Below are 26,901 nucleotides of genomic sequence, written 5' to 3'. Positions count from 1 at the left end.
AGTTCCCACTGTGTCCGGGGTGCGGGCTTTGCCCAAGTTTGCTGGGCGATGCCCTTCCCAGAGCCCGACTCGTGGGCCGGGCGGGAGGGGCGCGTGATTGACAGGCTGAACTACAGACTCATCTCTTACCTTAGGCCGCGGGCGCTGATTGGCTGCTCGCTGACATCCTCAAACCCGGCTGCTCCGCGCTGGGCTCGGGAGGGGGGCAGCTGCGGGTGGAGGTGCGCTTCTGACAAGCCCGAAAGTCATTTCCAATCTCAAGTGGACTTTGTTCCAACTATTGGGGGCGTCGCTCCCCCTCTTCATGGTCGCGGGCAAACTTCCTCCTCGGCGCCGCTTCTAATGGAGCCCCACCTGCTCGGGCTGCTCCTCGGCCTCCTGCTCTGTGGCACCAGGGTCCTCGCTGGCTACCCAATTTGGTGGTAAGACTCGCCTCTTATCTGCCCGCGGCCAGATTTCTCCGCGGAGCCCCAGGGAGGTGGGGGGCGCTAGCTGGGGGTGGGCTGCGGCAGGGCTGGGGCTCCTTTCTTCTTACCTCCCTCCAGCACCCCGACTCGCCCACCTCCCTGGATTTTCTGCTGGTGTCGCCTTCAGAATCCAACTCCTGGTTTCTCTGATAATCACCATTTTCCCTGCTACTCGCTGCAGAGGCTGGAGGACTTTCCCCGTCTCAGAATGTCTCTTATTCTTAGATCCTAACCCTCCACCCGTCCCAGTCTGGGGGCCCCGAAGACCCTCCATTTGCTTGCAGTTGGCTTTCTGGAAATCCAGCGATGTCCCTGGGGCCCAGCCACTCCTCTTCTCCATTTTGGGGTCTTCATGGGCAAAATCATCCTGTTCCTTCATTGCCACCCTCACCTCCTCCGGCGCCTCCCTCAGGAGATTTCCCCACAATAACCCCCCTGTGCCTTCAGATTTTAGACCCCAGTCGCTTCAGGGATCCCCCAGGGCAGGGGGGTGGGGGGTGGATTTCATCAGATTCTCCCCACTCTGCTCTAGATGAATCTGGAGCCTCAGAAGTGAATATGGTATTTGCTGATCCGAGATGCCATTGAATTCAGATTTAATTCATTTCTTGCTTGTCCATCCTGGCAAAAGCGGGGCTTCTTGAAAATGTAGTTGTTTGGGAGGGGGTGGGTTTGTTCTTTGACCAAAAACCCAATTCTCCATGTCAAATTCGTTCCTTTTGGAAAAACCCGAGGACCGAGGAGAAAGGGAGAGAGGGAGAGGAGGATCCCGGTCCCCGAGAAATGTGGATACAAAAGACATTTTTAGTAAATAAGGCTGGGAAACCAGGCGCGGTGTTTTGGCGGGGGCCGGGTGGGGGGCTGTGCGTGTGTGGGGGAACTGGCCGTGGAGTAAACAGCCCTTTGGGAGCCCCAGTTCCAGGGAGTCCCCTTGTTTTCCAAGCGGCCTCATCGACACCCAGCAGGTCCCAGAGGCCAGAGGGGAAAGACACACTGAAACCAGTTCTCTAAATTACACCCCGCCTCTCCTCAGTCTCCAGCCCCCTGCATTCCGGAAAACTTTAATTAAAGAATCTTCCCCTCCTGGATGTAGGAGAGGCTCGGCCAGGGGGTTGGGGGGGGGTGTGGAAGGTGAGGAGGAAGAATTTGGGATCTGTGAGTTAGCAGAGGGACTGTGGCCCTGGAATGAAAGTCAGAGAGGAGTGCCACCTGCGTGTCCCCCTTTCCCTTAACCACCCTTTGCCCAGCTTGGGATAGGGGGAGCAGAGCAAGGAGATTTGGGGCCACACCCCGAGTCTGCCTGCAGCTGTTTGGGGGTGGCAGCATTTGTGTCTGGGTGTTTGGGGGGGTCAGGATGGGAATAAGAGCAGGGTATGGCCAAGGGTCTCCATTTAGAGGGTACTGAGAGTTGCTCCCAGGACAGACATCCAAGGGGAGGTCTTTCTTCTGCCCAGCCCTTCCTTCCCCGTGGCGATGGGCTGGCCTGAGGCCTCCTGTACATAAAGAAGTCCCCAGGGTGGCCGGGGCAGCCAGGGATGCCAGGTTGGGGACTTTGCCAGTTGCGAGGAAGGCTGCTGCAGAAACCAATCCTGCCCCCCTGGCCCTTCCCGACCCTCTTCCCATCCCCTGCCCAAGGCCATGCTGTTCTCTTCTTTCACAGGGACCTTGGGGGTGGGCGGGGAGGGTGGGAAGAGAGGGCTTGGAGCCCCATAGGCTGCAGGAACCAAGGGGGGAAGACCAGCTTCCCCTATCCTATGAACTGGACAAGAGCACTTCCGGGGTCAATGCTGGTGGCTGGGGGGTCTGCTGTGTAATGGTGTATTGGGGAGCATCCCGATAGGGACCACCCAATAGGAAGATGTTGGAAAAACCTGGAAAGCCAGGACATTGGCCCTAACATAACGCTGGACACATGGCTTGTTTGGGGTTGGCGGGGACAGGGATGCTGCTTTGTCTGAGCTGTGTGTGTGTGTGTGTGTGTGTGTGTGTAGGTCTCTGACCCTAAGGAGTGTCATCTGTACACTAGTGTGCCTCTGTGTGAAGGAGTGTCTGTACCTGCAACTGGATGACTGTGGACGTGAACTTGTGTGAGACGTGCCTGAGGGTCCCATGGCCCGTGACAGGGTGTACTGTGTATCTGCACACAAGTGTCAGCAAGTGGTTGATTCTATGTGAGCGTGTGTGTATGAGACAGAGAAAGTCTAGAAGTATCTATGCCCATGTAAAGGTCAGCACCTGTGTCTGCTTATGACACCACATGACTATGTTCATGACCAGGCATGTGAGCGGTGTGTGTGTGTGCGCGTGCGTCTGCATGCGCGCGCGTCTGCATGCGTGCACGTGTCTTCATGATTGTATGAGGGGAGAGCTCCACAGATGTCTCTGTGCATGGATATCAGTGCTCATGGCCATGAGCTGATTGTGAGTATGAGTGTGGCGAGGGCTATGTCTGAGTTTGCCTGTGACCCTGTCCTCAAGTGCTAGTGACCATGGCTGGGCCCATGGCTATGGATAGGTTCGCAGACATATGACCTGTAAGTGTGAACGACATCCCAAACTTGGGTGCTTGGTGGGCGTCCATGGTCCTGGAGGGACAGTCCAGCAGACACAGACAAGGGTCTAATGAGGAAGCTGCAAGGGCCACAGTGACCTGGGATCCAGGGCTGGGCAGCATGGAGAAGGGGGACGGCGCAGAGCCTTCTTTGGCACAAGCTCATCCTGTCTGTCTGAGGACTGTGGTCACCAGCCCTCCCCTCTTACACCGTTTGTCTTTGGGCTTGGAGCTAGGGTGGTGGGTGTCATGTTCTCAGGGCCGGGGCAGGGGGCCAGGGCTGGGACAGTGACAGTAGAGTAGAGGGGCCTCAGATTCCTATTCCTGCTCTGCCCCCAGGGCAGCCAGATACCAGTTCTTTAGCCCATCACGGCCTGCGCTCTTTGGCCCTCCCAGCTCACACATTCCCTAGGAGAGACTTTAGGGGGAAATAGTTCAGCTGGGATTTCTGCCCCCATCACCCCTCAAGGAGGGCACCCCCATCCCAAGCGTTCTGTGCTGCTCAGGCCCCAGCCCTGAGAGAAGGTAGACCAGAAGCCTGAGCTACAAGGGGCCTCAGACAGAGGCTCATGGAAGGAAGAGACACGTTCCAGGGCCTCGCAGCCAGGTAGTGGCGGAGCTGGGACAGGAAGCAGTGGCAGCAGCATTGATTTCTATAATTCTTCTTGTCAGTCCCAGTTAGCGCCTGGTAGAGGAACTTGTCTTTCTTTTCCTTCCTGGGGGAAAAATGAACGATCTTATTAGGGCCCAGCCTAGTACTGCTGCATTCCGGAGGCAGAGGCCCTGATGGAAGGGGCCTGTGCTGGGGGTCGGGAGCCCACCTCTGTGGGACACCTCCCTCTGGGTCTCTGTTTCCTTACTCAGGAATCACCAGCCTGCCCCTGCTTCACAGCTTGGGTGAAAGTGCTCCGCAGAAGTCAAGGGCAGTGAGCTGGGCAATAACAGCTGAGTTCTCTCTCCGCCATCCTGGGAGCCATTTCCCCACTCGAGCACTTGCCCTAAGCCCTGCCTCAGTTTCCCCATCTGTCCGATGTCCCGCTGCCTCCCCCACCCACTCCCACCTCCACCCGCCTTTCAGAGGCTTGTGAACATGTTCAGTCAAACCCCGTGGGGGTCAGTGGGCTGGGCCCAGGGAGGCACCTGGAGACTGCGGGGGAGGAAGGCCCCAGGCCAGGTGTTAACACTTGTAACAGGCAGGAATTACAGCTGGCTGGGGCTGGGGCTGGCGAGGAGCTGAGCTGGCTGGAGGCTGTTGATCCCACAGACAGACAGACAGACAGATGGGCAGATACCAGATCGGATGGCCAGGCTTTAACCGGGTGGTCTCTCCCTTCCAGTGCAGGCCTTACCCTGGGGGGATGTGGTGGGGAAATTAATCCAGGTCTCTTGGAAGTGAGTTAACAGCCCTCCTGCCCACCCCACCCCCCATTGTGGGCGGGGCTTGCTGTCCAAAGGGAGCAAAATTGGTTACTGATCTGTTTGTCTTCTGATGGGACCACATTTTCCCTAAAAAACAAAAACCAAACCAAACCAAACAAACAAACAACGACAAAACGCAGGTCAAATGTTACTCTAATACCAGGAGCCTGGAGCTGAGTTATGTTCTTGGAAGAACCTGCTTTAATATGTGGGGGGGAAGGTATGGGGGGTGGGAAGGGGTAGCAGTCGGGGAAAATTCTCCCAGAATCTCAGAGCATTTTATCAACAGCTCTGTGGCCATGAGGTGAGGGATGGGTAGTATCTGGGCCCTGAGCATCTCCCTCACCCCAGGTATCCTGAGGGGCTCTGGTCTGGGGAGGGCCTAGGACAGCTGCCTGGTGGAAGGAACTTTTGCGGGGAGGTCAAGAGAGGCAGGAGCTGGACTGCAGTGCCAAGTCCTTTAGTGGGCACGCTCCCCTCCCTTCCTGCAGCTTTCCCAGTGGCAAACCCGGCCAGGCCCTGCCAGCACCCACACCCTGTGGCATCTAGGTGCTTGCTCAATCCCTGGTGCAGGTGGAGAAACTGAGGCAGACAGAGAGGGCCCTAGGTAGAAATCCCCAAAGAATAGACGCAGCCAAGCAGGTATCTCCCATCCTTCCCACTACAGAACTTAATGCTAACAAACCTGAATGGTACTCAGGCAGATGTAGGATGGAGAAGGTGTTATGGCCCAAGCGGGCGAAGGGAGCTATGAGCTTGGGGTTTTCTCTAGACTTTGAATAGCTCTCTCCTGGGTCTGGGCAGGAGACAAGGAGCTTGGGGTTGGGGCAGGAGAGGTGACTCTTCTCAGAGGATGTAGCTATCGGACGCTTCCAGGGAGCGTGGGAAAAACCAAGACCTTTCTGGCTTCAGAATGTGGTCAGCCCAGGGGTTGAGGAGGACCTGGTCTTCTAGCCTTTTCTGCCCACCCTGCCATGAGCCACAGGATCCTTCTAAAGCCACCAAGGGGGGAAAGGACAGTCTCTACTCCCTGTCCCTAGCTGGGGGAGGAGGTTAGCCTGACCCCTTCCTCACAGGTTAGTGCCATCCTGATGCTACAGCTACACGTTCATGTTACTTGGGTGCCAGGAAGTGGGTAGAGCTTGAATGGAGGGATCTGTGTCTGGGTGTGGCGTTTACCAGTGACTGGCTGTGTGACCCAGGAAGAGTCCCTTTCCTCTTCTGTGCTTTAAGCCCTGTCCTCCCTCTGGGCTTCATTTTTCTTGAGCAGCCTGAGGGATGCCTTCTGCCTCTTGGAGTCTACAGGGCTATGACAGGGAGCTGATTCACGGCCGTGAAGCAGGGAGCTCCAGGTGGCCCCAGTGCCACTACCCCCGGGAGCCTATCTCCCCCAACCCTCCCTCGCCATTCAGACAGTCAGAGCCTGCCTTAAGCAGCCCAGCCCTTTCGTTCTGCAGCCCCATCTGACCTACATCCCAAAGCTGGCTGCCCCACTACTGCCAAGCCTGCCTGCTTGCACCCCCAAACCTCATTTCCCCCAAACACTCACGTTCCTCTGGAGCCAGGCTGCCTACGTTCACGTTCACACGCTGGGTAACCTAGGGCAAGTTCACCTCTCCGAGCCTCAGTTTCCCCATCTGTAAAATGAGAACAGTGACTGTTTCTACCTCACAGGGCTGTTGTGAAGATTAAATGAGTGAGTACACATAAAGCTCCCTAAATAATGCCCGGCATGCCGGAAGTACTATATACATGTTATCTTCACCCCCTGTGCACAAGCTATTTTGACTCCTTTAAGTCCTGGATCTAAACTTGCCTCTTCCAAGAAGTCCTCCCAGGTTGGCCCCACGTGGCTCTGTTTTCTCCTTATCCTCAGAGGCAGCTTGCCCTGTTATACTTGGTACTGGTGACCATGAGCCTGTGGCTTTATACTTAACCTGAGGAAGTTAGGCTGGGCTAACCTAAGCTCAGCTGTTTGCCTGCCCAGGAAAGGGGTGGGTAGAGAGGGCACTGTAGTCTCCCCTAACCCTCCTCCCATCCTACAGTTTGCTGGACTCTTGCAGCCACTGCCATTTCCAGCTGAGCCACCTTGGGCTAGGCCAGGGAGGGGTAGGGGAGGCAGGTTCACGGCAGGGGGGTTGGGAGGGGGGGAGTGGCACTGGGGCCGCCTGGAGCAGCCCGAGCAGAAGTTACTCCTCCAGGAGCTGAGAGATGATTCAGAAGGTGATTTATAGACGGAAGGCAGAAAGCTTGGCTCCTGGCAGAGGCCTGCTGCTTAATTACATTCTTTGGGGGGTGGAGGTATGAGTGGGGCAGCAGCAGGGGAGCACCTTCTACTCCTTCCCCCTCCAGATCTTGTCCCTGTAGCTGCCCCAACTCCAAGCAGGGTCCCTTGGTCTCATGCTGCTAGAGAGGGAATTCCCTGTTCTCAAGAGAGACTAGGCCGGGGGGCAGGAAGAGCTTCTGGGGGTCAAGGGGGTGGAGAAAAAGGGAAGAGGCCGGAGTCCCAGCTCCTGGGACTCCTGCAGGGGAGTCTGGGATGCAGAGGGGGCTGGAGATCACTTGGTCTCCTCCCTGCTCCTGGGCAGGTGAATAGCTAACCCACCTGGGCAGAGGGTTTCTAGAATCTTCCTGAGGGTGCAACCCCATACTTTCCCCCCAGTGGCCTATCCTACAGCTGCTTCAGGGTTCTTCCTTCAAGTTGGCTTCATTTCTGTTGCTTGGTTCTCAGTGGGCTGGGGGCTGGGGATCTGGCTCTGTGCTCAGAGACTGAAACCCAGTTCTTCGGCGTTAGGCAACCTGTGGTACGTGGCACAGTGGCCGCCTTAGATCCAGAAGGTTCTCCAGGCAGGGTCAGCCTTGCATCGGAGGGAGAGAAACTTTCTTATCCTCACATTAAACTAATGTCTCAGGGAGTTGCCACAATTCAACTGCTAAAGCTAAAATCACTTCTGTGCCGCTAACAAGCAGTCCCCGTTCTGTCGGTTACCGGCTGTGGTGATGTCTGGGTTCCCTCTATGAACACTGACCCGTGCGGCAACCAGCCTGACATCTCTCCACTGTTCCTCAGTTCCCATGCAGCCTCCATCACAGCTTTGAAACCCCCAAACTCCGCCTCTAGTTCTTGAGGCCAGCAAGGTGTGTGTCGGGGGCAGGGGGTAGGGAAGCCCAGGCCGATGGAGTCTGTTTAGCGTGCACAGCCGGGAGGAGTTGGCAGGGGTCAGGATGGGGACACTAGACAGCTCTCTGGTTCCCCCTGAGGCGAGCCTTCTCAAAATGGCCTCATTATGTGTGTGGAGTGAATTCCAGAAATGTCAGGCACACCCATACATCTAGGGGAAGTATGTTGGGAGACAAGAGGGGGCAGTGTGGGGCGGTGGGAGGTTTCTGGGCAGGGAGTTAGGAAACCTGAGACCCGGCTCTGCCACTGGTTGCAGTGTGACATTAGGCAAGTCCCTTCACTGTTCTTGACTCAGTAAATAGGGGAGTTGAACAAGCTGCTGGCCTTGGACTTCCAGCTATTCGGATTATCTGTGTCTGGTACGTGGGTGGGGGCGGTCACTTGAGAGCTGACCTCAGGGCAGTGTGGGGAGGACTGAGCCCAAAACTTTATACTCAAACAGCTGTGAGGTCATGGATGAGTCTCTAACCTCCCCGGGCCTCGGTTTTCTCATCTGCAAAATGGGCCATGATAAGGCTATTAAGAGCTTCAGAGGAATACTCTTTACGAAAGCCCTTGAGAAACATGAAGTTCTTTCCAGAGAAGCTCTCTATCATTGCTGGTCCTACCAGAAAAGAGGAGTAAGAGCCAGCCCCTAGTCAAAGGGTGCTAAGGATGGACCTGGCAGGACCCTCTGAGTCTTTGAGCTTGAGATTTGGTATTTCCAGCAGAGGAGGAAGGAATGGGAGCCGGACAGGGGAGTTCTCAGCTCCTTCCTGAGGGGGTCTTGAGGTTCAGTGGGGAACACCAAGGGGAGAGAGCAGAGGTCGGAGGTCAAGTGGCCACAGGGCATGCCCAGGTTCACCCGAACTAGTGCAGAGATCACAGGCCTGACCTGGGCTTAGCCAGGTGTAGGATTTCTAAGCAGGGACACAGTGGTGGGAGATGGGAGTAGAGGTTAGGAGGAGGAAGGGGAAAGGGCCAGGAGCTGGAAGGGGCTCTTCTGAGGTCTGTGGCCGTCAGGAAATCCAATCACCTGGATGGGCACCAGCAAACTGGGAAACCATTCACTCAAGCTAGGCTGGAAAAACAGGAAGGACCGTGTGTGTGTGTGTGTGTGTGTGTGTGTGTGTGTGTGTGTGTGTGTGTGTGTGTGTGTGTGTGTGTGTGTGTGTGTGTGTGTGTGTGCCTCTCTCTCTCTCTCTCTCTCTCCCTCTCTCTCTCTCTCTCTCTCTCTCTCTCTCTCTCTCTCTCTCTCTCTCTCTCTCTCTCTCTCTCTCTCTCTCTCTCTCTCTCTCTCTCTCTCGGTGGTGAGGGGGATGGGAGCAACAGGACCAAACGCCCTGCCCCTGGGCACAGAGTCCCACTTATCTGCCAGAGCCAGCTGGGCCAGCGAGGAAAACCAATCTCTCCTCGCAGGGCCCATTGGGAATGCAAATAGGGGCTGCGGCAGCGGGAGTGAGCCAGCCTCCTGCATCCTGTCCGGCTCACCACGAATCTCCCTAACCTGGCTTTCTGAGGCTGTCTCTCCCCTGCTCTAAAACCTCCCATGGTTCCCCACTCCTTGTCTGGCACCGAAGCTCCCTAGGCTTGGCCTCCACCCATATCAGCTGTACCTTTCTTAATCCCCCACGAGCCTCCCAACATCCCTCTGTGCCTGTTCATGGAAATACTTCGCCCCCTCCTCTCTCCCCTCCCCACACGCAACTGCTGAAATTCCATTTTGCTTTCCAGACTCAGACCAAAATCCTCTTCCTTTGGGAAGCCCTCCTAGATTCCCGAACCATTGCCCTGCAAGCAGGGAATATGTCATCACTCCCTTCCCTCCCCACCTCCCCCCAGCCATGCCATGTATTCCCACCACCTTCTCCCACGGGCTGTGGGCGTCTTCTGCTCCTCTACCAGACTACAGATACCTTTTAGCCGCCTCGTGCTCTCCTCCCCCAGTGCCGAGCATATGGTGGGGGTCAGTAAACAAAAACACAGCTCCGTGCTGCATGTAAAGGCAAGCGGGCAAAAGAGGTTCTGAAGAGAGCCAGCTGCACACGGTGAATCACGACAGTGCCGTGAGCGGACTGGAGGAGCAGAATGAATTAAAACCTCGTCCCTGGGTGTGACCCGGGGTTCAGGGCTCCGAGCACAGTGCTTCTGCTGACTTTGAAAGGCAGCTGAAACTGATTCCCATTGCTCAGCTCAGGCCCCACGTGGCTAACAGCCCCTAGGTTCAGAGGGTACCCAAGAGGATGGGACCCTGATCTGAGTAGGCTGCCGTCCCAGAAGCTGAGGTGCACCTTGTCTCCGTGGGCTCAGTTCCCCTGGGGTTATTTTTTCCATCCCAGCTCCATTTGCAAATGTTTGCTATCCGTGCCATATTTCTCCCTCACAGCTCACACGATGCTTAGGTGTCTGAGTCTTTAGCTTAAAAATCCCATTCGGTGGGACTTGTTTCCCTATCCAGGCGTGGGTCAGTATGTTTGTTAATGGTGTGTATGTGCCGGTCCCTATACACCCATCATGATTTGGAACGAAACCCTGCCCATTTTACAGATGAGGACTCAGGTCACAAAGCCTGTGCTCTGAACCCAGGCTCTGTTGGGCCCAAAGCTTTTTCCTTCTACCACCATTCAGACTCAAAAGTGGATTTCTTGGGAATTCCCTGGCAGTCCAGTGGTTAGGATTCCACGCTTCCACTGCAGGGGACCCGGATTCGAGCCCTGGTTGGGGAATTAAGATCCTGCAATCCGGCATGGCCAAAAAAAAAAAAAAAAAAAAAAGTGGACTTCTTACATGCGGCAGGAATTTACTTATTCATATTCTATGTTGGTCCTCAAAGGATGGCTTTGAGTCAAGATTACATTTGACCTTCAACTTGAAAGCTGCTGCTTTGTGTTTGTTGATACTATTTCTGAACCTCTGGGAGGTCTCTTATTTGGGGACATGTGCAAGTCACTGGCAAGCTTTCCACATCTACGAAACTGGCAGTAGTGGCGCTGTGACTGTTTTGTTGCCTGGGTGGGAGTGGAGGGAGGGTGGCCTTGGGCAAGTCACTACTTCCCGGGCCTTCGTTTTCTCACCTGTGAAATAGGAAGACGGTAGAGTCATGACCTCTCACCCCTCACATTACTTCCAGCTGTAAGATTTCTCATTCTACTTAATCCCTTATGCTCCTTTGCATCCAGCCCCCATCACACATACCAGAAAACAATAGGACAGAATCCTCTTTCTTGCCCCAAACAATTCTTGTGTTAGTATCTCTGATATAGATGATTTTTTACTTGACCTTTATACTTCAATATTCACCTTGATCTCTCTCTGAGGAGCTAGGATGATTCCTCCTTGCAGTTAAAGTATGTTTCCCTTTCTGTCCTGACTGTGAGAAAACTAAGTCAAACGTGAGCTCAGTCCTTGCACCTGTATTGACCTTGACTTGGTGTATTTGTCATCTTTTTCACCTTAATCCTGATTTTCTATTTTCATTTTATTATTCAATCCCATGTGTTTTTTTTGTTTTTTGGTGTTTTTTTTTTTGCGGTACGCGGGCCTCTCACTGTTGTGGCCTCTCCCGTTGCGGAGCACAGGCTCCGGACACGCAGGCTCAGCGGCCATGGCTCACGGGCCCAGCCGCTCCGCGGCATGTGGGATCTTCCCAGACCGGGGCACGAACCCGTGTCCCCTGCATCGGCAGGCAGACTCTCAACCACTGCGCCACCAGGGAAGCCCCCAATCCCATGTGTTTTGTGTTATAAATTCCTTGAGGGCAGGCACTGTCTCCACACCACTGTCTTCTCTGTGACTGGCAAGTACGTAGTAGTTGCTCAATAAATATTTGTTGCCTTTGGAATTTGTTGCCTCAGGCACTTCAAATCCTTCTGGAAAGAGGCAAGGCATACATAAATTTAAAATACTGCTATATCAGAGAGCTGGCCCTCACTGGATTGTTTTGGGTTGCAGGAATTCTGATCAGTTTCTTTCTGTTTCTTTATCGTCAGAGTGTCCTCCAAGTCTACAGAAGCTTTTTCTTTGGGGAAGTCACCATCTTTTCTTTTCTCCATGATCTTCTTCATCCTAAACTTGAAGCTGATACACAATTTTCCTCTTGGGAAGCTCTCTTATTTCTGGCCAATGATTGTGCTTTCCTCTTTCCCTGTCTCCCTTCACCCCTGGTTCCTCCCACCTTCCTTTGCCCTGGAAGGCAGCCAGTGCTATTGAGGCCATTCTGCAGGTGACGGGATGCCCTGGTAGCATCCACCCTGTCTCTCCAGCTGGGCTGCTCCCACCTCCCGCCCCCCAGCCATCGTGAGAACTGCTGTCACTGTGGGCACAGGTGGGAAGGAAGAGAGAGGCCCTGCCGAACATCACACACAGCCCTCGCTGCCAGCCAGGCCCTTCCCATCAGCAAAACCCTAGCGGGGCACTGGCTTGACCTGGGAGGTGCTAAGCCCCCATCAGTGGGGGGAGCTTCAAGGAGGGACAGAGAATGGCTGGCGAAGGGGGGCCAGGCTGGCCTCACCCATCCGCCAGCAAGGTGTCCTCTTAGCCTCTCACCTCCTCTCTGCTTCTGCACCTCTGGGACCACCCTCCTCAGCCCCTAGACTTCAGGAAGGAGAGTGCTGAACCACAGGCCGGGTGGTCCTCCATCCTAACTGAAGCTTCTGCAGGAGAGACTCTGCAGCCTTCCTCAGCTATCAGTAAGGAAGGAGTCTATGACCTTGGCACTGTCCTTGAAGCTAAAAGAGCCCCATGAGATTGGCATCTTCATCCCCATTTAATCTGTGAGAAAATGGAGACTCTCAGAGCCCAAGCAAGGAGCTGGGAAGCAAGTGGGGAGGCAGGATTTAACGTCCAGCTAATAATTTATTGTGTATGGTGTGTGCTGAGGGAACACAGCACACACTTGAACTCATCCTCCCAACACCCTCGGGAGGCAGATACTCTTGCTATCCCCATTCTACAGATGAGGAAACTGAGGTCCTGAGGAATCCACTCCATTGCCCAAGGCTCCACAGCTGGCAAACCCCAGAGCCCCAACCATGACACAAACTGCCTGGAGCCGAGCTCGCCAGGCTTTGACACAACATCTCAACAGTCAGGAAGTTCCTCCTTAGGTCTGACTGCAGTCTTTCCTGACTTAGTCCAAGCCCAGATTCTCTCATTTGGTCTCCTGGGGTCATGAGCTTCATCGTAGATTTTCAGCTTGACTCAAGGACCAGGATGCATTGCTCACTGAGTCTTCCTTTTTCCAGAACAATCCCTCCCAGATGACCCAGTCTCCTGCACACCTTTAACCATCTTGTTCTCCTTCTGATCTCTCTCCAGCGTCTCTACGTCCTTTTGCCAGTGCTGTGACTCATAGCACAGCTGTTAGAACAGGGCAAAGGGGTCCTGCCAGGCCCTTCAATTTAGACGGCTCCACCCTGGTGTCCTAAGGCTGCACCCCTCCCCGCAGGGCAAGGAATCTGGGGCCCAAGGGGTCATACCCACACCACCTCACCCCCAGCCATGCTCTGGGTACTCCGAAGTATCTGCAAGGCACCCTGAAGAGCCTGGCTTCAGTGGCTGTGAGTCTACTTCTGGGCTGGGCGGACCTCTGCCTGGGGTTCATCCTATCAGGTCAGGCCATGCTGCTGGTGTGTGTGCCCCAAGGGATGAGAGTGGTAAAGGAGAGGCCGTTTGCAGGGCCTGTGAACGGAGCCTGGCGGTTCAGTCGGGGTGACCAGTGTGGATGAAGCAGGGATGAGGGGGCTGCTGGCTGTGAGCTGGGGGCTGGTTCTCTCCATGTCACTTTCTAGCTCAGAACGCCGTGGAGAACCTAGCCTTCCAGGTGGTGAATAAGACGATAGAATTTTTTTAGCTTATTATTGAAGAATACCTAAAGAAAAGTACATGAATTATAAGTGTACAGCTCATCGAGTTGGATAGAATATATATATATATTTTAATTGAAGTATAATTAATTTACAATGTTGTGTTCGTTTCAAGTATACCACAAAGTGATTCAGTTATACATATATATATATATATATATATTCTTTTCAGATTCTTTTCCATTATAGGTTATGAAAAGATATTGAGTATAATTCCCTGTGTTATACAGTAGGTCCCGGTTGTTTACCTATTTTATATATAGAAAAGATATTTTATTTAACAGTTTGTTAACCTGACATGAAATTTTTAAATATTGGGCGCCTGGTGGATGAGGCTTCCTTTAGTACTCTCACCCCAGGTCCTGTAAGTGTTCCAGCCAGACCTGGGGACTTGGACAGGAAACGGGGTTCCCCGGGGTCTGACTAGCACAGAAGCTGGAAGAAGCCCTGCTTTCTCCATCTCTGCATCATCTTATCATCTTTCTCCATTTCTGCATCATCTTCCTACCTTAGTAGGCTGACTTCCTTCTACATCAACACTTCTACCTCCCTTGTAGTCTGTGGTCACCTCTTAGCTTCAAATCCCTTTTGATAAACTGGGACCTTGTCTTACACAGTCTTGGCCTCAAAGGATTTTCCTTCATAGTTGGTCAGTTTTGTCTTCTTTCTTTATTTATCTGTTTAATAAAGACATATAATCCAGGCTGGATTATATTCATTTTTTCTCTTTCTGATTTTTTAAAAAATATTTACTTATTTATTTATTTTCTTTCTCTTTTTTTTTTTTTTGCCTGTGTCGGGTCTTAGTTGCGGCAAGTGGGATCTTCGCTGAGGCATGCGGGATCTTTCACTGCGGAGTGGGCTTCTCTCTAGTTGTGGCACGCGGGCTCCAGAGTGTGTGGGCTCTGTAGTTTGCGACACGTGGTCTCTCTAGTTGAGGCATGCGGGCTCAGTAGTTGTGGTGTGTGCGGGCTTAACTTCCCTGTGGCATGTAGGATCTTAGTTCCCCGGCCAGGGATTGAACCTGCGTCACCTGCATTGGAAGGTGGATTCTTTACCACTGGACCACCAGGGAAGTCCCAGTTTTGTCTTTTTTTTTTTTTTTTTAAATTTATTTTGGCTGCATTGGGTCTTCGTTGCTGTGCACAGGCTTTTCTCTAGTTGTGGCGAGCAGGGGCTACTCTTCATTGAGATACATGGGCTTCTCACTGTGGTGGCTTCCCTGTTGCAGAGCATGGGCTCTAGGCGTGTGGGCTTCAGTAGTTGTGGTACTTGGGTTCAGTAGTTGTGGCACTTGGGCTCAGTAGTTGTGGCACATGGGCTTTGTTGCTCCGCAGCATGTGGGATCTTCCCAGACCAGGGCTCGAACCCGTGTCCCCTGCATTGTCAGGCAGATTCTTAACCACTGCACCACCAGGGAAGCTCCCAGTTTTGTCATTTTTAAATGGCCCAACAGAAGAGCATTCAACCAGCAGGTCTGACTGTGATGTTCCACCCTCTTTTTTTTTCTTTTTTAATTAAAATTTTTTCTTTACTTCTTTTAAAAAATTTTTTATTGAAATATAGTTGAGGGCTTCCCTGGTGGCGCAGTGGTTGAGAGTCCGCCTGCCGATGCAGGGGACACGGGTTCGTGCCCCGGTCCGGGAAGATCCCACATGCCGCGGAGCGGCTGGGCCCGTGAGCCATGGCTGCTGAGCCTGCGCGTCCGGAGCCTGTGCTCCACAACGGGAGAGGCCACAACAGTGAGAGGCCCGCGTACCGCAAAAAAAAAACCCAAAAAACAAAAAGACATATAGTTGATTTACAATGTTGTGTTAGTTTCAGGTGGTGTTCCACCCTCTTTAGCACGGCCTGTGAAACCCGGAATGATCTCGCCCCTTCCTGGCTCTCCACCCTAACTCACCTCCCACCACCACATCCTCACCCTATGACCTACTTTCACTGCACAGGCGAGAGCCTGGACGTTGGGTGACAGCAGTCCTGGGCTCTAGATCGTTCTGCCTTTAATATCTTGGTGACCTGAACCTGTCTGAGCCTCAGCTTTCTCTCTGTAAAACGAGGAGTACAGGATGAGGTAACACATGAGAGACTTAGTATAGTGTCTGCTGTCCACCCTTTGCCATCAATGTTGCTTTATCATTTGGGTTGTTCTTACACTACCTCCCACCTCCAGGCCTTTGCGTTTGCCCCACCTTCTTTGGAATGACTTCTGTGAACTCCCCTTCGTTCTTCAAAGCACAGTCCAGGCACCACCTTCTCTGTGCTTCCTTCTTTCACACCTGGCCCCAGCGCAGCCCCTTCCGGGTGTATCCGTTTCATTGATTAGACTGTGAGCGCCCCGCAGGCAGGACCGGGTCTCCATCACCTCTGCGCCCACATCACAAGGATAGCGCGGGGCACACACTGCATCCTCTATGACGGGTGGTAGGATGAAGGGACACCATTGAGAGTCACCTGCCAGTTGCAGGCTCAGTCTGCAGCCCCAGCTAGATTCCCATTGCCTCTGTGAGGCCCTCCTAGGAAGACATGGGGCCCCTGTCACTAGTTACCTCTTCACGTGCATCTGGCTTGTCTTCCCAACTAGAGGGTCAGCCCCTTGAGGGCATGATTCTGCTCTGTATTTCTTCATATCCCAAGTGAGCCCCACACGTCATCCTGAATATTGCAGGAGCACAGCTGGTAATAGTATTGGTTGGTTGGCTAATGCTCCGGGCTCCTTCCCAGGCAAGCTTGAGTCCAGGCTCAGCTGGTTCCCACTCTCTGGGACAGTTTTCCCCTCACTCTGTGATTTCCCAGAGAGTCCAGCTCTGAGCTTCTAGCGTCTGTGCTGGAAGGCAGCATGGTGTTCCAGGAAGAGGAGTCAACCCGGCCTTGATGTGAATCTCAGAAGTGCTACTTAATAGCTCTGGAACTTTGGGTTGTTAAAAAAAAAAGTGAGCCTCAATTTGTTCATCTGTAAAATGGGAGCAAAGATTCCGATCTCAGGGCAGTTGTGAGGAAGAAATGAAATAGTACTCAGGAACTGAGTTAAAGATGAAGAAGTATTAAATGAATTAAGGATGTTCTGAAGTCATTCCAATGTATCAAGGGTCATAAGATATTCTATCCCAGACCAGGCTTCTTTGGAATAGGAAGATCTGAATTCCTTCCAACACAGGAAAGGCCATACTCAGGGAAAGCTGTACACTTCGTGGCTGTTGGAATTTTTTCGGGGGGGGGGTCCTAGGACTGGTCTGTGTAGGTTTAATGTGTCCCTAGTTAATAGCTAGACACTGGCCATTTCAGCCCTGCTAAGCACAGTGAGAAAGTTTGACTGGGGTACCAGGCGGCCTGGGTGGGATGCAGGCTGACCCAGGGATGGCAGTCACTGTACACTTCCAACCTTTAGGGGAGAAGAGCCTGCTGGACCATAGGAAGGAAGGGGAGGAAACCGAAGCACAGAGTGGCCACATAATGCTTTTTGTTCTTAAAAACATTTTTGATTGCAGACTGATACCAAATGTTTTTTTATGATGTGACGCTTGATGCACATGAGAGAGTGAGCATACCATAAATACAGGATATAATAACAAGATAAAAACAACCTGGGCCTTACCACACCTCTGAAGAACCAGAATATGATCAAGGTCATTGCATCTATCTGTGGGGTTCTCCCTGTCCCATCCCCGTATCTCCCTCCAGGCATGATCACATTCTGAATTTTGTATATTTATTCCATCACTTTATTATTTTTTTAATTTTTATTTCTTTATTTAATTTTGGTTGCTTTGGGTCTTTGTTGCTGCATGTGGGCTTTCTTTAGTTGTGGCGAGCAGGGGCTACTCTTTGTTGTGGTGCACGGGCTTCTCACTGTGGTGGCTTCTCTTGTTGCAGAGCATGGGATTCAGTAGTTGTGGAGCGCAGGCATCAGTAGTTTTGGCACGTGGGCTCAGTAGTTGTGGTTTGCGGGCTCCAGAGCACAGGCTCTGTAATTGTGGCTCACGGGCTTAGTGGCTCCGCAGCACGTGGGATCTTCCCAGACCAGAGGTGGAACCCACGTCTTCTGCATTGGCAGGCAGATTCTTAACCACTGCGCCACCAGGGAAGTCATTATTCCATCACTTTAAAATAATAGTTATTCCAACTAGGAATGCCTAGACAATATATATTTTTTGTTTATTTTATTTTATTAATTTTTTTTATTGAAGTATAGTTGATTTACAGTGTTGTGTTAGTTTCAAGTGTACAGCAAAGCGATTCATTATGTGTGTGTGTGTGTGTGTGTGTGTGTGTGTGTGTGTGTATTGGGTTGGCCAAAAAGTTCGCTAGGGTTTTTATCATAAGATGTTTTTCTGTTCCATCTCCTGTCAGTGGGCGAGTGTCTTGAGGTGCACATGAGGGAGAGTAGCTCTCTGGGAGGGGTACCTACCCAGGAGTAGAAATTTGGGGCTGCAGGACGTGTGAAAGTTCTACTTTGCAAGCTGATGCTAAACTGTTTTCCAAAGAAGTTGTGCCCATCTGCACTCTCATGTTTGCTCTACATTTTCACTGACACTTGAACTCGAGTGAGTTCACTCTTGTCAGTCTGGCAGCTGTAGAATGTGGTCTGTGGTCTTCGTTGGCAGAGGTGGGACTGCTTTAAGGTCCCAGAGTTGGGAGAAGCAGAGGCAGGGCTGGGACCCCGGGGATCATGTCAACACATAAAAATGTGCATTTGGGGGAATTCCCCGGTGGTCCAGTGGTTAGGACTCTACTGCTTTCACTGCCAGGGCCCGGGTTCAATCTCTGATCAGGGAACTAAGATCCCACAAGCCGCACGGTGCAGCCAGAAAAGAAATGTGCATTTGGAGGAACATATGGCCACGGCTGGTGTGTCTGGTGGACATCCTCCCCGACCGCCAGCTCCTCACGTTTTCGGCCCAAGGGCCAGAGGGCGCCACTGGCCATTTGGTGGCAGGGGCAAAAGTAGCTAACAGAGCTCCAGCCTTCACTTCCCTGGCTCACCTCTTCCCCCCACCATCTTCCCCTTCGTACCCTCACTGGGCGTGAACGCCCTGCCCAGTATTCAGAGATAAGGCCACTCTTCCCAGGAGTCCCCATCCCATCAGCCCCACCAGAGCCAGGGCACATTTTCCTCCTGGCCCCCTCTCTGCCCTTCTGTCCCAATGGGCCACCCTGCCTGAGTTACAGCAATAGCATCTCTCAGGTGCCAGTTTATGCTTTTTTTTTTTTTTTTTTTTTGCGGTACGCGGGCCTCTCACTGCTGTGGCCTCTGTGGCCTCTCCCATTGCGGAGCACAGGCTCCGGACGCGCAGGCTCAATGGCCATGGCTCACGGGCCCAGCCGCTCCGCGGTATGTGGGATCCTCTCGGACCGGGGCACGAACCTGCGTCCCCTGCATCGGCAGGCAGACTCTCAACCACTGCGCCACCAGGGAAGCCCTATGCCATTGTTTTCTTTTGGCTGTGCTGTGCAACTTGCGGGATCTTAGTTTCAAGCGTGGAGTCCTAACTACTGGACTGCCAGGGCATTCCCTCAGGTGCCTTTTCAGGGAATACCAGCAGGTGACCTTCTTCCCCCAAGCCTTCATCCAAGTGCTGGGACTCCCTCCTGAAAGAAAAGCCATGAGCTCTTCAGTGCACATCAGAAACCAGATGCGGCTGCCATCACCTACTGGCATCTCTGTCCTCACTGTTTGGTCCTTATTCATCCTCCCTTCCTGCCCTGGAGCAAAATGCTACTTCTTCCTCGGGCCTCCATTATAAAGATAAAGGGGTCTTAGGACCCCTTTCCTGACCAAAAAATTCTTTTCCATCACTCCTCTATCTGGCCATGACCTTCCTGGAATTTTTCAAAATCCCGTTCAGAGCTGTCAACTTCCTGGGAATCTTCCCAGTCTAACTTCCACCCTCTCTCCCAGGTCTTCTGCACACCTTTTGGGTCAGAGCAGGAAGTTGCAAACTGTGTTTCTTACACCAGTCCCACGTAATCCTGCTGAGGAGGGCTTTTGGTGTCAAATAAGTTTGGGAGGTGCCACCTGCTACTTCCAGCCTCTAGGTGTTTGTGGTGCTCATTAGCATATTAGCATCTTGTATTAGCAACACAGAGAGGCCTGCAGGCATGATCCTTGTTTTCATTTGTTTAGTCTGTTTTCCAAAAATATTTACTCTCTCAAGTAACAACTTACTACCTGTTTGGAAAATGTGATCTAGGAGATTCTCCTGTCCCTTTTAGTGTCAGTTTGTCCTTGTGGTCTTATTCATCTCAGCAATTGGGCTATGATTCCTCTGACTTTTAAAAATCATTCTGTGTGAACTAGTTCAGTCCAGAGCACCCATCCCAGAGGGTCTTGAGTTGAATGAATGCATGAATGGATGAATGAAGCAATCAGCTAATCAACTGATCAATTTAGCTGAATCCCCTTTCCTGTGAGGCTGGCAGAAACCAGGCCCAGCTGATCTTTGTACCCTGGGGACATGGGTCTCTCTGGCCAGTGTCAGACCCTTCCCACAGTATTTCTACAAAGCCTAACCCCATCACGCCGGTAGAATGCATCTCTTACATTAGGTCTCCTATCGTTTTCGTTTTAGGCATCTGTCTCCCTATGAATCTGGGAGCCTCTGCAGGGCAAGGACCATGTCACACTCACCTCTCTGTATTCCCATGAACGGGTGCTCGGTCCCCACCTGCTGAGTGATGAAGCTCTCCACCGACCTCTTCCAGAGAGCCGGTAGAGCACTGTGGTTAAGGCTGAAGGCTCTGGAGTCAGGCTGGATGCGCTCCAGACTACCTGGGTAACCTCCAGCAAACTACGTAATCTCTGCAGTTCAATTTCCCTCCCCGGTGAAGGTGATGATAACAGTACCCTCCTCACAGGGTCGCTGGGAGGATTAAATGAGTTAATACGTGTAAAGCACATGAAATAGTAGCTGGAATGGAGATGGCATTGGTCTGGGTTAGCACTTATAACAATAGCAACTACCATCCATTGTGCCAGGGATCGTGATAAGGGCTTTACCTACATCCTTTCGATGACTCCTCCCTCCAGCCTCTTTGAAGTAGGTGATGTTTACAATTTTCCACCTCATGCACTGGTGGTAGCAAAGGGACCAGGACTCAGGTCAGCCAGATCGACCCGTAGTAGGCGACGCTGCTCTCCACTCAGGGATTGGGCGTCTCCTCTACCTCTTTTCACCTATAATTAACCCTAATGAGAACCTGACTTGTCCTCTAGGCTTCCCAATAAGACGGAAATCCATCGCAGGGTGGGGGTTTACGTGTACGCATGCGCATAACAGAGCACGTTCGCGCGAGAACGAGAGAGGCCGCGGTTGTTGCCAGCACTTTCGTGGCTGACCCAGAAAGACCAAGATACTGAGGCAGGACTTTGAGACTACACGGCGGAAAGTCACCCGTGAGTCAGCAATGCTGCTGAAAAGGCAGAGAGGTCCTGGAATTGCTTGGTATCACCGCCCCCAGCACCTCGCCGCGGGCCCCGGGTGAGCCTGGGAAATGTTCGCAGGCAGGACGCCTGTGGTGGCGTTGACCCGGTTTGGTTATCCTGGTGAAAGATGGAAAGATTCCTGAGGGTTATAAAGGGGCACCCGGATTTGCGGGGGAGGGGGCGCATCTCCCCGACTTCTGAAATGAGCAACCTGGAGTCCCCTTCCGCACGTGGCAGCTGGGCTTCTCAGACCCCGGAGGCGGACTCCATTCTTCCCCAGCGGTCGCGGGGTTGACCGTCCTCCTCTTTACGCGCTGGCCAGGGCTTTGTTCTAGCACCTTCCCCGGTCTGGCCGCACAACAGAAGTGAGAAGTGGGGGCCTCGGGAGAGGGGCTGAAGCTGGTTATGCGAACCGGGAGATTTAAGATGCACATGCCAGAGGCTGTTTCTCTTGGAGCAGAGAAGGTTGGGGGACTTCATTCCAGGCAGGTGAGCGGCTGCTGCCTCAACACCTGAGCACAGGTCACGGGGGCCCAAATGGCGGCCGGAGGGCTGGCGGTGCAGTGAGCGGGGGAGATCTCCCACCAGCTGTCATGAGGCAAAGGCACCCCCGAATGGAAGCAGCCAGTGGGTCTGGCAGAGGGAGTGAGAGAAGGGGGTGCTGAGATCTTCCCGGCCTGGAAAGAAAAGGGAATTCCCAGGGATCCCTCTACTGACTGGGCTAGCAAAAGCTTGAGTCTGGTAAGGTGTCAGCTTTTAGATTTTTATCCTCTCCACATGGTGCAGTGTGTTTGTTCTGTGAACAAAGGAGAATCTGAATTCCCTGAAGGCTTGGAAGCACCCCCTTCCCCCAGTTGGCTGAGTTGCCCAGCACCTCAGCTTCTGGGACCCCAAGTGAACTCCCCCATCGGGGCCATGGAGCCTCCTGGGGGCCTTTGTTTTGTTCCAGCTTCCCCCAGCCTTCCTTCCAGCTCTGAGGGACCCCTTTCTAGCGGGGCAGCCCTGTGTAGGGCCCGGGCCTCTTTCAGGTCCATAGGTGGTCCCCACTTCCCTGACTATGGGATCTAAACTCATCAGCTGGGACCTCAAGCCCTGGCCTCCTCCCTCTTTGCTCCTCGGGTTTCAGTGTTTTGAGTCACATCACTGTCTCAGAAGTGCCCTTCCTCTTCCTTTTCTGTCATAAAGATCTACCCCAGAGCACAGCCCTTTGAGGTCTTGTGGATTACCCGCACCCATCCCACTCTGCGTGTTCCTTCCATCTCCACCAGGACGGTCCGTGTGCTGGCTGGTCCTCTCTTCCTGTGCACGTGGCCTGCCCGTTCCGTTTTACCCTCCTCCAGGTCAAGGACGTGACACTGTCCTGTGCCCAGTTCCGTACAGAGCACACAGTGGGTGCTGAACCAATGCGTTCTGCTTGAATGAACTGGTCATCACCAGTGGGTGGAACCTCCACAGTGGAGCAAAGTAGCAACAGTACAGGATTTGGGGTCAGACAGACAAGGGTCAAACCCCACCGCCACTTACTGGCTTATGGTGCCCTGTCTGAACCTCAGTTTCCTCATTTGTAAAGAGACAGTATTTACCTCCCAGGGCTGTTGTGAGGATTCACTGAGATGCCATTGATGCTTTGCAAACTGGAAGGTGCTGGAACATGTGTCATCTACCCTGACCTCTCTTGGAAGAGGTCCTGAATTCATGTGTCCTGTCTCACACACAAACCTCTTCAGCCCTCAGATGGAGGTCTCCTCTCCCCGGGGAAGCCTTGAGTGTGGGTCTGGCCTTGTCTGAGATACAGAGAAGTAAACCTGGAGTGTGGAAGATGCATGACAACATTCAAAGGAAGAAAGATCAATAGGCAGGGGCCCCCACATTTGAATTTATAGGGCTGTAAATCCAGGGAGCAGCCTGAGTAGCCCCCTCCCCCTCAGCCTTCCACCAGCACACTCCATACAGACCTTGTCCTAATGTTTCACCTCATTGCTCTAGTGGCCAACTCAGCACCACCATATCCTAGCTGTGTGACCACAGACAAGTTACTTAGCCTCTCTGAACCCATGTCAGATGGGGATAATAATAACCTCATAGGATTCTTTGGCAAATTAAAATATATGTTCTATGTTAAGAGCTTTACATGGCTCCTGGCACTAGTCAGGGCTCAATAAATGTTAGCTATTATTAGTAATAATAATAACCATTCTGAGTGCCCCAGTAAATTGGTCCCCTCACTACCTTACACAGTTCAGTAAATTATTTCCTCATGACCTTATTAACCACTCACATTATCTTATGCACCACTGGGTATGCACCTGTAAAAGCCTTCCGCTTTATTTTATTTACAGCTCTGCATGTCCCCATTACATCTCTCTGTTTTGTGGCTACCTTCTCCTGTCTGTGGTACTCAGGCCTTCTCTTAGCCCAGGTGATTTATGAAGGACCCTTAACTGGAGCTAATTGCTATGATATTTTTCCCCTCATGTTGAACACACATCCTATTAGTAGAGAAATTGGTAATTAATTTTTAATTTTTTTTTACTTTAAATGTCTGCTGTGTGTGTGTGTGTTTGTGAGAGAGAGAGAGAGAGAGAGAGACTGATTTTATCCTTTCTGTCCAAAGTGTATTTCCCCTGGAAGAAATACTTTTGTAACAAATGTGACTAGGAACACAGGACTGAAAATATGGAAATTGCCTGTGGCACCAGCACTCGTGCAGGGATGCAGCTGGTCTGGTGGGACAACGGCGTATGCAGTGAGCAGAGGTGAGGGAGGGGAAAGTGAGGACAGACCGAGAGGAGGCATGTGGACAGGAGGGCTCCACCATGGACGTGTGGAGAGAAAGCACTGCCGGTGAGATATGAGTGGGGAACTGGAAATCCTAGACAAAAACAAAGTAGCTGTGGTCAAGAACAAAGAAAGATGGGGAAGAAAGGAGGAGAAAGGCCTTGGTACCTGGAACCCCAAGAATGTTTGGTGGCGTCCTGCATTTCTGCAGAGAGAATTTCCGCTTAACAGACATATATCCCACCACTGCAAGGCTAAGAAAAGGACACAGGATTGAAGGCTTGGGTGGGAGGTCACTAGATGAGGCTGTAGGAGGAAACGATTCTTTTGAAATATACTTTCTATCTTGTCTTTTTCCAGTGCATGTTAGCGTGTGTTTTGTAATGCACCTGACAGGTGAGCATGGTGGCAGGCTGGCGTGTGATTTAGACCTAATGTATGTAAATGGGGGGGCATGCCCAAACACTTTTTACTGATGTGTTGCCGGATCCAAAAAGTTTTGCTTCCGTTCCCATAAAGATGGAGATCTGTTGGGAGGCCAGGAGAGAGACGATGAGGGAGAGCTGCTTCATGAGAGGATGTGGACAAAACCGTGGTTGTAAAGGATGGGTTAGTGCTGGCGCAGGAGGAGGTAGGACCCCTGGGGATGGATGGCAGAGGGCTGAGGAGGCCCAGCTATGCCCCCGCCCGACCCCCGGTGACCACTGGCAGGTTCTGAGCCTTGTCTGTGACCGAGGACAGTGTTTCTCCTCCATCTTGCCTCCTCTTTTATTTTTTTGGTCCCCGACCAGGGATCCAACCGGTGCCCCGTGCAGCAGAAGCGTGGAGTCTTAAACACTGGACCACCAGGGAGGCCCCTTGTGTCCTCCTCTTATAATGGAGGAAGGGAGGCTACCACAGAGAGGAGGGGGCACCCAGACCAATTAAATCCCTTTCTCTGGGGATGGGGCCCCAGCATCAGTAGTTTTAAACTCCCCCGGGGCCATGTGACATGCAGCCAGGGTTGAGAGCCGGTGACCCACCCCTCTGAGTGCTGGAACATTTAAAGGTCCTGCATGGGTCTGCGGTAGACCCGAATATGACTCCTAATAGGTGCTGAGTAGATGCTTGCAAAACTCAGGCGCCTGTGGCGAGGGGGCCCTTGAGAAGAAAGGACAGGGGGAGTGAGTGCAACGACACTGCAGAGGAATTGGCGGCGGGACTCCGGGACTGATGAATTTGGAGGGGCGCAGAGGAAGATGTTGAGGCTCGCTCGGGCTGCCTCGCCTGAGGATGGGGATGGGGCCGGGAGGGAGGGGCAGGCACCGCTTTGAACTTGCGTGGAGCCTCCCTAAACAGAGCTGGGGGTGGGGTAGGAGTCCAGGTGCCGGGCAGGGCTTTTTCCCACCTGCGCGTGCTCAGCGCCGTGGGGGGACCAGGCTCAAGGAAGCGCTCCTGGGAACGCGGTGGACGTACCCGCCCTGAAAGGCGGGGAGTGGACGGCGCCTTGACCGCCCAGCGATGGCGCAGCGCCCCCCCACCCGCCCCGTCGGGTGCACCTGCTGCCGCAGGGGCCACGGCGGGTCCAGAGACTCGGCCACCCTCCGTGCTCGGGGCGGGCGAGGCCAGGTGCGAGCCCCACGCGGGTCGTGTCCAGAAGTCCCCACGAATTAGTTGGAGTTTATGTTCCTTCTAACTTTTATTATGAAAATTGTTAATCAGGAAAACAGAAAAAATAATTCCAGGAGCACCCACGTGCACACCTCCTAGTTCAAGTGTTTTTCATTTTGCCGTAATTGCTCCCCCCTCCCCTTTCTCTCCTCCCTCCCCGCCCCCCATCCCCTACACAGTGTTTGGTTTGCTGAACCATTTCAAAGTTATAGTCATCATGACTCTTCACCTCTGTATTTTACAATGTAAGGATGACGCCTATGACCACATACCATTATCACACTTAACCCAATTATTAATGATTCCTAATGATTCACATTTCCCCAATTATCCTCAAAATGCCTTCATGGCTAGGATTTTCAAACCAGTTTCCAGTTATTTGATTGTTCTGTCTCATAAGTTTATTTTAATCCAAAACATCCCTCCCCTCCTTCCCCCAACACACACGCACACACACGCACACACACACACACGCGCACACACACACACACACTTTTTAAAAGTAACTTGGACTTTGGAGAGTTCAGGCCTGTAGCCTTGTGAATTTGTCTGGTCGCTTCCCCATAGTGTCATTTGGTTTGTTCCTCTATCCCTCGTGTTTCCTGATAGCTGAAAGTTACTTCTAAAGGCTTGTGGAGATTCAGGTTAAACATCTTTGGCCAGAGAACTTTCCAGGGTATGCTGGATACTTCACATTGCATCATCTTATACTGTGCTGTTGTCACACTCTGGAGGAGGTTTTTAACGATCCAGCTTCCTGGACTCCTCCCCTGATAGTCTGATTCAGCAGGGCTGGCTTTGGAGCCCAGCTGTCTGTATTTTTCAAAACCACTGCAAGTGATCTGAGTCCCGTAGTGCCATGGCCGCACCCACGAAGAGCAGCCAGCTGGTGAAATCATGCTCTTGGTCCTCCAGAAGGCGTGGTGTGAGGGAGTGTGGGTGGGATGGTCGAGGCAGGTGAAGTCCTCAGGGCCCCAGCCCTCACCAGGGCAGGTGGTCCTTGCTGTCTGGGTGTGAGGCAGGGTGGGTGGGCACGCCGGCCCCGGTCAGGGAGGAGCACGGGCTACCTGGGGCAGTGCCCAGGCTCAGCTGGGAGCTCATGCAACACCAGGGGTGCCCCAGGCACCACAGGGCCTGACCTACCATGAATATTTGTTGAGTTGAAGACATAGGGCTTTCAGAGGAGCCCTAGGGAGCCACTGTGAGAGTGAACTCCCAGCCAAGCAGCTCTGATTTCCAGGTTCCCTCCTGGGCTTCTTCCTAAGATGCAGATAAAGGATCTCCAGACAGTGGAAGCAGAGGCTGTGTGATAAGACCCAGAGGACCAGTGCGGCCGTCACCTGCCCTCAGCTTGTCCTGGTGGCAGCCTGTGGGATTTGGGGGAGGTGAGGAGGTTGGGGTAGTCAGGTGGAGCCGCTCAGTGTGGCGGAAGGAGGAGGTGTGCTGGGCCTGTTGGTGAACAAGCACTCTGCCCGCCCAACCTACAAAAACGAAAGAAATGGTTCCTCCTCTCAAAAAACTGTTTTAGTGGAAAAACACAGCGTCAGTGGACGATTCAATGGAAAGTGTCTGAGTTTCCCTCTGAGGTA

The 26,901-nt window shown here is 52.7% G+C and overlaps 1 protein-coding gene and 1 long non-coding RNA gene across 2 annotated transcripts in view; one reads left to right on the top strand and one right to left on the bottom strand.

The window, feature by feature from the left end:
- Window positions 1–201: 201 nt before the first annotated feature.
- WNT3 (Wnt family member 3) overlaps window positions 202–26,901 on the top strand; it is a 47,280-nt gene continuing 20,580 nt past the window's right edge. Inside the window, exon 1 of the mRNA XM_030850029.3 lies at window positions 202–422. Within this exon, the coding sequence (XP_030705889.1) occupies window positions 343–422 (80 nt within the window). The 5' untranslated portion in view covers window positions 202–342. The remainder of the gene's footprint in view (window positions 423–26,901) is intronic.
- On the bottom strand, window positions 3,533–9,587 carry LOC115849113 (uncharacterized). Its single transcript, XR_009560341.1, has 3 exons — window positions 9,514–9,587; window positions 5,987–6,074; window positions 3,533–3,734 (listed from the first exon to the last, which is right to left on the bottom strand). It is a non-coding gene; the product is annotated as an uncharacterized lncRNA (long non-coding RNA).

Source organism: Globicephala melas, chromosome 20, assembly GCF_963455315.2.
Source record: "Globicephala melas chromosome 20, mGloMel1.2, whole genome shotgun sequence".
NCBI classification, from domain to species: Eukaryota; Metazoa; Chordata; class Mammalia; order Artiodactyla; family Delphinidae; genus Globicephala; species Globicephala melas.
The sequence above is the reverse complement of the archived record's forward strand: the minus strand, read 5'-3'. Positions and strand labels throughout refer to the sequence as shown.